Source organism: Harpia harpyja, chromosome 7 (genome assembly GCF_026419915.1).
Source record: "Harpia harpyja isolate bHarHar1 chromosome 7, bHarHar1 primary haplotype, whole genome shotgun sequence".
NCBI lineage: Eukaryota > Metazoa > Chordata > Aves > Accipitriformes > Accipitridae > Harpia > Harpia harpyja.
This window is the reverse complement of record NC_068946.1, coordinates 55,918,737-55,930,765: the sequence shown is the minus strand read 5'-3', so window position 1 is coordinate 55,930,765 and position 12,029 is coordinate 55,918,737. Positions and strand designations below refer to the sequence as shown.

At 47.8% G+C, this 12,029-nt stretch overlaps 1 protein-coding gene across 11 annotated transcripts in view; it reads right to left on the bottom strand.

Moving 5' to 3' along the window:
* The window catches only part of FMNL2 (formin like 2), a 153,757-nt gene that overhangs the window by 60,892 nt on the left and 80,836 nt on the right, over positions 1-12,029 (bottom strand). For all 11 annotated transcript variants that reach the window (XM_052792450.1, XM_052792453.1, XM_052792451.1 and 8 more), the window contains exons 2-3: positions 10,996-11,079; positions 1,275-1,355 (exon numbers count right to left, since the gene is read on the bottom strand). In XM_052792450.1, coding sequence (XP_052648410.1) covers positions 1,275-1,355; positions 10,996-11,079 — 165 coding nt within the window. The remainder of the gene's footprint in view (positions 1-1,274; positions 1,356-10,995; positions 11,080-12,029) is intronic.

The window sequence follows — 12,029 nt, the reverse complement described above, 5'->3', positions numbered from 1 at the left end:
AAAACCCTTCAGGAGAAAAACACAAAGACCCCTGTTCACCATTTTTTTTTTTTAAATTATAATCAGCTACAGGCAAATTTAAAGGTTTCCTACTAAATGGTTTCCTACTCCTTGTCAGAGCCTCCAACAAGAGAAGCACTGTCAGAAGACATTACTGCAGCCTTGAAAACACGAGCTAGCAACGGTGCGCTGGAAGCACAGAGCACCCAGTGTTTGCCCCTTGCCTTTCGCGGGGACGGAGGTGCACCTCCGCTGCGGCTGGAGCCGGCCCCGGCCTGGAAGCCCTGTGTCAGGATACGTATTTTACCGCAGGGCACCAACCTCAGCTAATTGTACGGCAACACAAAGCAGCGATTGTTGAGGACAAGGCAGAGCCAGTCAATGGCAGGATCTGCTATGCTCTCGCTGCCTTTTTTTTGATTGGGTTTTTTTTTTTTTTTTAAGGCTATTATAACTATCAACACAGGATATGAGCTGATATCCAAAGTGGTTAAATACCAAAGGTTCAGCGGTGGTCTTCTAACTGGGATGTAGGTTTACTGTTATTCTAAAAGTCCTGGAAGCTATTACTAAGTCCATCAGAGCTGTGCAGAAATATCAGAACCAGCCACAAACACATCCCGGTACAGAAGCCACATTCAGGGATGCATGACTGTCACGTGAAAGGCCAAGTGAAGTGCCCGAGTCTTTCATGAGTGATTATCAAACTGTTTTGTACAAAATAATATGCAGAAGGATGGATGAGGCTCTGCCATGTAAATACACCCCAGGTTACATCTTTACTGCACAACCCTGAAACCTCAAGATGAGACTGCAAGCGAGAGGTAAACTATGCCAGCTGTACTGAACTTCTGTCATGGAAATACCCAGAGAAAACGACTCAAACTTCAACATCCCCTTCACACAGGTGAGAAAAGTGCCATCCGACAGAGGTTTTATTCACCACCTGCACTGCCCACATGACAAGTCAGACCTAGATGACAGCTCAGTGATAATTTGTCAGACCAACTATTGAAGCTAAAGTCATTAAAACAAGTTGTTTCATGTGTCAGATGGTCCTTTTCTCTGCAACATCTGTTCTCCTTTCTGAGCTGCGAAAACTGCAGCGTCCTTCCAATTTCTCTTTGCTTCTCTCTGCAGTTTGTTACCTCTCCAAGACTCTTCTCAGAGACTTTTCTGGGGCCTTTTACACAAAGGCAGGAAGGAACCCGGACCCTGGGACCATCCTCGCCGAGGAACGAGGGACAGGCGAGAGGAAACAGGACGCTCCTCACCTTCCTGGTTACAGCCGGGTCCAGATAGCCCTTCAACTTCTGGATGTATGTATGTGGAGGATTCTTCACTTGAAATCTTTCCTGCAAAGGATACAAGAATAAACATCAGCCATTTTATAACATCTTCTATATTTACTTACTACATATATAAAATGCATGCACACACATATATATTTAAACAGTATATATTTATAATATAGTTTTATATGTACATACCTTATCTTCATAAGTATATAATCTATGCATACACAATATGCATGCAAATAAAATACATTTGCATGTATCTTGATATTCTGAAATTTGGTATTTATATAGGATGCATAAAAATATACATTAGATATTCAATGACAATTTTGAATTTTAGTTACACAAACACACACATCTGAAATAACAGGGTTTCTGCTAGCCCCGAGTACTGAGAGGCAAGAGAAGCATTAGAAGAGCAGACACATGTCCATGTTTGATTGAAAGGCATCACCGCAAAAGCCAAGACACCTTTTTTATCACTTGGAACAAGCCTAAAAACACACCGCATGGTCTAGTCACGGGAGAAGTCTCATCACTTCATTGTTCTGATTCCAGAAAAATGAATGCAAGAGCGGTGCGTTAGCAATAAGCAAGTAATATTTTAATTCCATGATATTAAATTGGATTGCCTTTGTAAGCGGCCCACCAGCTCCCAGCCCAACCCTTCCCACAGGTTCCCGTTTCCAGGGACGGGCACCGGACTGGCGAGGAGGCAGTGCCACACGGGCACAGGCAAAGCCGCCCCGCCACCGGCACAAAGTGATCACCCAGTATTTCGGCCACGGTGCGTTCAGCTCGTCCTTGGTGGTGCTCCACAGGCGAACAACGACCAGCACCAGCTCTCGGTCTTTATTTCCATTACAAAGCACACACAAGGCTGGCCACCTCTCCTGGCAGTAACGATGCAAACTTCGTTACCAGCCCTTCCCAGCCACCACACAGGAGGGCTTGTTTCTTCTACGTAAATACACCCAACCACAGCAGCATCCCGCTTCCTACATCAACACGACGCTCGAGCACCAACACGCTCATCATGCCTTGGGATCTGCTCCCTGCACCATTTTCCGCCAGCACTGCTTGCATGGGGACGGCACTGGTGGTTGAGCTCGTCCCAGCCACCCACGGCTCCCAGCGATTCGGAGGGTTTCCTTCTGCACCCTATGTCACACGAGGGCAGAGCTGAGAGATCTCCAAGCGTGGTGGGAAGCAAGCCAGCAAGTGCTACCAAGGCCACCGTTCCACTTACCAGGGAAAAATTATGGACCAGACGCCCATCCCCGTCCCACTGGGAAAGCCTGGGAACCACCACGTGCCTCTCTCTCCTCCCCACTACGGCTGGAGCCTTACCAACCTCAGGACACAGAGGAAGGCAGGTTCCTGTGATCGTGGGCTTTACCCATGTAAAACCTCGCATTACCCATGCCTGCTTTCCTGCTTTCTGTCGTACACCACCAGCGTGCCTGATCTCCCTTCCCCATCTCACTCACCTGCTGCTAGTCCAGTGCCAAGAAATTCCTACCTGCCTTTGAGACTCGTTTCTCACCAAAGGCTTCCCAATGCCTAACCTTACAGGAGAACACCTGATCTGCAATCCAGCATCAGCCACGTTCAGAACAGAATTAAAGATTTTGATGAGAAATACAAGGTCTACAAGGTTTGTGTTCTGAGACCTGCTTCCTTTTTCACCAGTTGCACGGCCAGCTTGACATTTATCCTATAAAGCTGCTGTGAAACACGAGTTGTTCTGTGAGGAGTATGCTGTGTCCAAACCTGTTAAGAGCATTACCAAAAGTTCTGATACCATTTGTATCTTGAAATAACTTTAAACTATTCTGCCCTTTCCCTTGAGGAAAGATCTCATAACAATTTCCTCCTGAAATTTTGCATTTTATAACTGATATCTGAAACCTCCCTTTATTAGGTCAGGATGCAATTTTGACTACATTATCTGAAAGTTATTTCATAATGAATAGGACACTGCTGCCCAGTTACCAGAACGTACTGTCTGAACACCAAAAGTTGTTCCTGTTATTATCTTGCCGCTTGCTGTAGAATAAGTAATTCATCATGGTCAGCAGGAAAAAATGAACTAAAAAGTCTGCCCTATGGTCCATCAGCCCCGGGCAAGAATTCTCTAAGACAGAGAGCAGACATTTCTTTCCTCTTTTACAATCATGGTTTTTTTCCGTGCACCTTCACACGTACGGGCCAAACAGTTCTGGAATTGGCATCTCCTTTTTATCTAAAGAACAGTTCAGAAAATGCAAAGTTCTTTGTTGCCAGCTCCTCTCTGGCCAAAATGATGCCAACAGTGTCTGTCCTGCTCCATCCTCCCCCAGCACCATCCCCACCACCACGGCTTCCTCTCGGCTCTACAGGAACGGATGCTTGGAGCCAGTCTCACCCCAGCTGGCCCCCACGGGTCAGACAGTCCCTTTCATACCCTTCTAGTTAAATCTGCTCCTAACTGGAACTGCTACCAGTGCGTTGGGAAAGACAGATGCATGAGACAGATGCATGGAGTTACAGACGGGTTTTGGAACAACATGCCAGGGTTCCATCACGCAGCTCCATCAGCAGAAGCAGAAATCATCTGCCACATCCCGGGAGGTGCCCAATGGTCAGCCCTAGCATCCAACTCTCAGAAAATGGGAGCAGGAACACCCACAGATGTTGACAGGGGCTTGAAAGGAAATAGAAAAATTAAAAACAAAAAATAAAAGCACGTAAAGTAAATCAGACAAAAGAATAAGATGTCAATATTCAAAGTAGTCTAACTGCTTGATTCGTTTTTGCACTTTTTACAGGACACTATTAGGCCAGTTTCTCAGTCAGACTTACAGCCCCCTCAGGATACTGTGGCTTTACAGCGGACATAAATATAAGTTATTTAGAAGCAATTTCCATCCATTAACCCGTTTTAAAACTTCTTCACACTGGCAGACAGACAAAAAAAGCACTTTGCTGTGAATGAGAATCTGGCCCATTGTAGACTAGTAAGAGTTCATAGAGGTAGCTGGACCTTGGAGACCACCACCATTTCTCACTTTCCTCCTCAACAGTTTTATATTAGCTCCAGAGACATTATAGCATTTGAATAACCATGTCCTTCTCTACAAAAAACCACAAAGGTAGAAGTGTTTTCGCTGTGCCACTTGATAACCACGTTCAAATATTATTCTTTGCATCTGCAAGTGATGGAGCGAAGTGGTGGAGCACCAAGCCAGAGGTCCACTCCTGAAGAGCAGTGGGTGACGTGGGAGCACCAGCGAGCAGCAGGCACGGCAGGAGCCAGCTCCTCCTGAGAGCAGAGTCCCAGACTAACACGGCTCCATGTTAGCTCTCCTATTTATTCCTTCCCTTTTTGGGGGTTCTCTCCTGCCGACGTAGCTCTGCTGTGTTTAGTCTAATCCTCCAGAGAAGCTGTTTTACTCTTATGGATTTATTTCTCTTACTAACTAATCAACCATCATCTGCTGAAGTGACAGGAGCTTTTCCTAACTGCCAGTTTTAATATCTGGAGTCTTCAAAATGAAATGCTTCAAGAGACTCAATGAGCACATTTAGTAGTCTGTGATGCAGATACTATATGTTTTTGTTTGTTTTCTTAAATCCTAGCTGTAATTATGTATTTATGTAATAACCTCTACAGCAGCTTCATTAAAAAAGATGCTGCTCATTACTGTATAGTGGAATTATTTGGGTTGAAGGATTTTAAAGACATTATCCATGAACAGCAGATACCAGCAATGCTCTTCTCTAACTTGTGACCAAGAACCACTCGTGGTAAACATCTACTAGTCCTGGAAACATTTTTATAGCCCCTTAAAGTGTTTTTTCTGCTTTGGAAAGCCATGAGGGATTAGCCTTTAAAATTGCCCTTTCCTGGCTATGATTACTGTCTCGGTTTATCCAGCTTTGACTGTTTTATATTAGAGGCTGATACGTCGCAAGCTGCAAGAACCAGGGCTTGGTGCTGTGCACCGACGGCAGCCCGAGGCTCCCCGACGCCTCCGGGACACCCTGAACGCCTGCTTGCAGCCGTCGTCCTCCCAGAAAAATGATGCTCTGCCAGAGCTCAGATGGGCTGGGAAGGCCCAGTCTTCATCGGACCAGCGTGACTGCAGTCTGGTATTTCGCCTGCCATGAATGCTGTAAGCGACTGTGTGGGTTGGCCAGCCCGGCATCCTCTCAAGGTCCTTCTGGTCCTTCTTGAGAGCGTTTACCTCCCTATAGAGACAAGCACGCTTCCCAGCTAATGCTGAAGCACTGCTGTTCACACGTAATCCACTTGCCTTAGATACCGTAAACAACGAGTTAAAAATTGTTGCTTTTTCCTGTCTGCTCCTCCTCTCCACTTTTGGCAATTTGCAATAGCTCACTGGCCAAATCTGCTTTCAAAATAAGATTTATACGGCAAAGGGTTTAACGCTATTTGAACGAGGAGGTCAGGGATTTTTACCACACGCATATAAAGTTTAAAATCCCTATTTGAGTCTCCAAATTTCGCTGAGCAAAAAGCATAAGCCAGTGGGTGACATCACAACTGGGACATGGTGGCTTCCCCTCCCAGTCGCCCTAGGACTGGGCCGTTCAGACACAACAAAGTTAATAAATCCCAATGAAACCTATTTTATCTCCACTACGTGACTCATATAAGCACCAACACTATCTACAGCCCTGAAAGGAGAAAGGCGCAGACCAGCAATAACTCGACCCTGCCTTTGTCAGCCACCTAGAAAGCAAACTAACTTAATTTCCCAAGGATAAAAGGCCCTTTCTTACTTGAAAAATTGCTGAGGAGTGTTGCTATAAGCCAGAATGACAGACAAGAGCAGAGAAGCACATACAAGGAGCCAGCGGCACCAGACCGGAGAGCTAGTCCCCAGCACCTCCCTTTAGGGTAATAAATGATGAGAATTCAGGGAAAAAACTTGGACGGGGGAGCACAACACCGCTCCTGAGCTTCTTTTACCAGCAATCCCCAGAATTAGCACTTTCTCTTCTGATGGATACCAAGAAAAAGGGGGTTGGGGAGGGGCGGCTTTACTTCAGCAGCAAAGAGGAACTGCTGGATTTCTGCATTTCCTCCTCCATGTGATCCTACAAAGAACTCGACACATCTCTTGTTCACCCAAATCTGGAAAACCTATTAATTCCGTAACCAGGAAATTGTGGCTTTTCCAGAGATATTTTGCTTCCAAAAACATTCAGAACATTTTCTGCATTAGTGACATATGTTATTATTATTATTACCCTCGCTAACGTGTTTCATTCTTAGGATTCATATACATTAGGTAAGCACACAGTGCATCTCACTCGGTATCCAGGCTTGTCAGAAAGCCCAGCAGGCAGCCAGTAATGGCTAGGAGTGCATGAACCACGTGGAAGGTGAACGCTGGTGAAAGGAGGTGGACAAGCAGTGCTGGAGACCAGCGTCTTCTCACTCCCGAGGCACAAACACGTCGTAAACGTGGTGAACATTTCCACCACCCGTCCCGCATCCCACACAGACCTGGAGGGCAGCTCACCTCCTGGCCCCAGCAATCCAGCCAGCCCACCAGCAGGACAGTATGTCACTTTATATGTCTTACTATGGAACGAAACGACAGCAGCCGTTCATCTCCGCACTATTTAGGAAGCAGAGGGATCTGTTTCCACCACTATTAATTTTCTGCAAAACCACATCACCAGCGCTTCTGCAAGGGACCCAGCCAAGAGCCGCAGATGCTCCCTCCGAGGCCGGAGATGCCAACCACTGCCCGGCCCCGCGCCGCTCAGCCTTGGACCCCTCGTGCCCCGTGCACGTACCTCCGATTGCTCCATCGTTCACCGATTTTCAGTGAGCCACCTCTCTCAGGGCCAGCAAGTCAGATAAATGAAGCCACGAGCATCTCTATTGTCCAAATGCTCGGGAGTTCAATAAAACACGGGATATTCTAGCCTGTACTTTACCCACATCAGGGGAAATTCATTGGTACACAAAACATTTTTTTTATGCAAAGCGTCCCAAAACAGAGCTGTAAATGGCTACTGAAGCACGTGCAAAGATATGGAAAATGCTTAGTTGAATGCTGTCAAAAAAATCTGCTGCAAAAGGGTTAACGGCACCATATGGCAACACACAGCAGTGAGGTACCACTTTTCAATCACCACCTCTTCATCACGTTTCTGAGGAGAGTTTTGGTTTGGGGCTCACCTGAGATATTTGTGTCAAACAACAAATAGCGCAGCATTCCCGTGACACCCTGCTCCTCGCTCAGTCCCGTCCAGCGGTCGCTGCCTGTCCCCTTCTCCATCAGCCATCCACCGAGACCCACGGGCAGCACGCGGGAGGGCTGCCTGCACCCTGGACATGGCCCGGTATGCTTTTAAAGTAACTCCCAGCCCGAATCCAAAGGACACGCAGGTATTTGTCAGTACTCCCCGGTGCTCTGGACTCTAACGTGGCAGGCGTGGACCACTGTGGCTCTGTGCGATTACGCTCTCAACCAGTCCATAGCGCACGGTCTCACAAAAAACACCCAAAAATAAAAATAACATCAAGAAACTGCCTCTCCCCAGACCTGGTTCACGGAGGAGAAGGCTGCACGCCATTTTCCCTTTACAGAGCTTGATGAACGGCGGCAGAGGAGGCCGGGGCGCAGAAGCGAGCCTGTCTTCAAGGGCGTGCGGGTGTGTGGCACACACTAGTGTGCACTGACTGTGTCTCCAACAGGGCCCATACCTGCACGCTTCTCAGTCACAAGTTGAAATGAACCCTAAAGCGGAACATGGCACCCCACGCGGCCCTGGTTCAGATGAAATTACCCCCAACACAGGCACGTTGGAGCCCGAGTGGGGATGATGGATGGCGGAGGACCACCTGCCCGGGAGGCTGCTGGAGAAACCCACCGCCATCCCAGCGAGCTCCACACTGGCCACCAGCCTCCGAAACAGCCGGCACCTGCCTTCATTGGGAGTTTCATTAGGAAAAGGAGAGAGTCCTACAAATACCTCAGTGATGGCATTTTGGATGTAAACTGCACGACTTTCGCCTTAGGTCTTTTAATTCGTTACTCCCTATGCGCACCTCCAGTGTCTCCAAAGGTAAGGACATGGTGATGCCCCTGCCACAATTTGCCATTAGAGGGCAATGAAGAACTTTGTGAGATGTCCCCGACCTCCTCCCTCAACATCCGTGCCCCCTGCAACGCCTCATGGCACACAGCTGGATAAAGAGGCCTGGAGTACACCAAAAGGGTGGCTCGCCATGCCAGAAAATGGTATCCTCTTCCCTGCCTGGATCTTTCCCAGCGCTTACCCCACAGATGACCACTGCTCAGCCCTCTCCAGGATGGGCAACCGGTTTACTGGCTTTGCTCCTCTTCTCTTCCTTGTCTGCTAAGCCAGAGAGGCAGGGAGCAAGCTTTCAGGACACCAGTAGCAACACTTAGATGACTTGCAAGGTTTATAGACAAACGAACAGAAAGTACCACACGGGATGAGTCCTCCACAACCAGCCCAGCAACCCTTACAATGATTCACTACAACATGCACAATCCTACTCACGACAGATTATTATTATTATTGTTGTCGGTTTTGTTGTTACCATCATCATCAGACTGGTAGCTCCCCACTTTGCTTAATCTCACTTCTGCAAGAGTGAGAGTTCCTTTTGGGGGCCAAACTCTCTCCCCTAATATTCTCAAAATATTTCACAGACAAATGGCCAGGGTCTGCTTTACAGACTATTTAGAAAATATCATTTAAGAGCAACCTCTGGACACTTTTTCCTTTCAGACTTAAGTTGAAAACCAGCACAGGAGGGTAAGAGTTAATTGCCTCAAGCTGTTACATTAATTTACATCCTCAGTCCTTCACTAAGCAAAAACGGGTGAAAATGGTATAATGGGTGATACCAATAGAAAATAGCAGTCAAAATTTGCATCCATGCTAAAAAGATACATTCTGTACAAATTCTATTTCTGGAAGTACTTTTAGCCACATGCCATAATTATGTGGACAGATATAAATATTTCACACCCCATATGCTGTATTATGGTGCTTTTACAGACACCTGCTTCATGCTGCTCTAATTTACAGCGGCTGGCAAGCACCCACCAGGGATGCCAGGGCAGCCGGGGAGCTGCGACGGATCACAGATACGCAGCCCCTTATTGCACATCCCCTCGGATAGCGGGACCCTGGAAGGGTGGCACACTGTCACCTCCCGTCCCTTCGGGATCCTCGCAGCGTTGGGCTCTGCAGTGCTGGTTACAACAGTCCTGCGCTGCTTCTCTGCCTACCCTCTCCAAGTGATGGGAAGCATCCCGGGGGTGGACTCAGTGTTGTGCAAAGAGCTATGAAGATACACGATTACTCCAGATTGCAAATTTCCTCCCCTGTGTTTCCATCTGCTCATCCCTCCTATCTTGCTGTATAGTTCAGGAATGAATCAGCAGCAGCTGCATGTTGCAAAGGGTGGATCAGCTCTGAGGTGGGAGTTTGCACATCGAGGCTATGATCTAACTGCTTCTGCCTGCCCCGCTGCCAACTCAGTGCAAAGCCAGCACGCAGACTCCAGCACAAAGCTCACACTTCTACGTGCATGCTCTGAGTGTGCATGCTCTAAGCAAACATCCATGAAACAAATCACTTACAGTAGATTAAGCAATTTGTTCAGTGTCTCACTAAACTGAAACTTTAAATAGCTCAATGCTTTACATTCTCTGCAGAGAAAACTCATGGAAAAAAGCAAGTAATTCTTTATTCAGCTTTACTTTAAGGTAGCTGGATTTTATCAGAGGCTCCACCACTGTAATAGCTAAATCGGAAATGTCCCGCAAATCTATTTATTAAAATGCTCCTGACCTCACAGCATGACTGTACCTTCTGCCAAACTCTCATCCTGGTACCACTGTGTTTATATTTCAAGGAAACATCCTACTTTCTCAGTCCCAGATCAATTATTTTCATTAGCGATTACTTTTGAAGTGTGTGTCAGAACCTGATTTTGCTGTTGGCTCACAAATGCACATCCTACCTTTTGCATGCTTCGCTTTCTCTAAATAATGCCGTTTCTGTTCATTTGTCATGGCAAAGCCAACCTGTTAATTGTTCTATATTGCTGCCAAGTCTGCACGCCACAGCAGAACTCATACACAAAAGATGCCTCAGCATATGGTGCTGCTTAATCCGAGGTTGTTGTTCAGCCTCTGGAGGCAAAGAGGAGTTCAAGCTGCATCACCATTCACCTCTCCCCAAAGGCAACAGCTACTGCCAACTGCAACAACGGCTCGTAATGTGGAAAGCCAAATACTCACTGGATCGAGACCGTTCGTTCAAGTTACACAGGTCAAGGCAGACCAAACTCAAAGCACTTGCTGAGAGGTGACTGAAGGTCAGTCTCTTCGAGTCTGTGCCAGGCAAAACAAGCAGCATTCACCACCGCCCAGGGAAAACGGGCACAGGGGTGACAGTAACATCAGAGGGGAAAGAAATATCGCTCTGTGGTAAAAAAGAGCATTATTTTTGCAAGGCTTCTATGAGTCATTACCAGTAATGGAGCATAAGGCCAAAGAAATGAGTGTTTGAAACTATTCAAATACTTGTCATCTGCAAGGTCCCTTTCTAAGCCCAGGGACACTGCTGATGAAACCCAGTTGGTGCTCTCAATGAGACGTCTGCCAAAAGCCCTCTGGACCTTCCTTACCTGGTCACAGATGAGCTCCCACTTCTTCTCGTTGTCATACTGCCGCAGAAGCCGGGCTTTGTCAGGCGGCAAGTTCATCGCATTCTGTGGAGAAAGAGAAAGCAAATGTGAGGGACCACAGAGGGCTCAGGCTCCGGCGGAGTCAGACATGAGCAAACCAAGGCAACATGGCTGCGGTTGCTTTAGTTGTTTTATGTGAATTCCTGTTGACAGGGTTATTCAGAAAAATTCCCTCTAAATGTCATCTTTGGCCCCAAAAGCCAGGCACCGAATCACAAGGCACCGAAGGGCAGGGCTCGGCGCTGGGCCATGCTGGGACGCAGGAGGTGAGCGGCTGGAGCTCAGGACCGGCCACCTCCGTCCGGCGGAGACCACGGTCCTTCCCCGCGCTGCCAGGGCACGGGAGCCACCTTCCAGCCCAGACGGGTCCCCGTGGTCCACCACATCCCCTCTTCCCTTCGCCTGCCCCCCCATTTCAGCACGCTCATAAGGAAAAGCACACGCTCCAGCTGCGGGCTGGGGACTGCAGAAGGCCAGTTCTCTCCAAACAAGACCTTGAAATGCCATTTCGTTTTATTTCAACAGCGGGACGCCGTTCAGGTTTTTAAATGTCACCACATGCAACCTTATCTGGATAATACAGATCCCGGAGGTAGAATTGCCGCTGCCCATCGTGACGTTGTGCTACTTGCACACACAATCCCGAGACTGTGAATGACAACCTGCAGTAAGGCAGGGGAGAGGCAGCAATCAGATGATGCCTATCGTTTGCTGGCTCCTTTGATGTCAGCTGAGACATCTTTCCATGGGCAGTTGTCTGGGGTAGGGTGGCACAGGCTGGCTACTTGCTCCCAAGGCAGTTTTCCTCAGAGCCGTGTCTCTAAACGCGCAGCATAGCTATCGTGCTTACGCTCCCGGAGAACCCAGGAACGCCTCGAGAGCTTCGCAAACACCAAGTCTGGAGAGCCTCCCTATCAGCCCATCGGCGCGCAGCAAGGTGAAGTGGCTGAATGAAAGACCCGCTAAGCACCTCT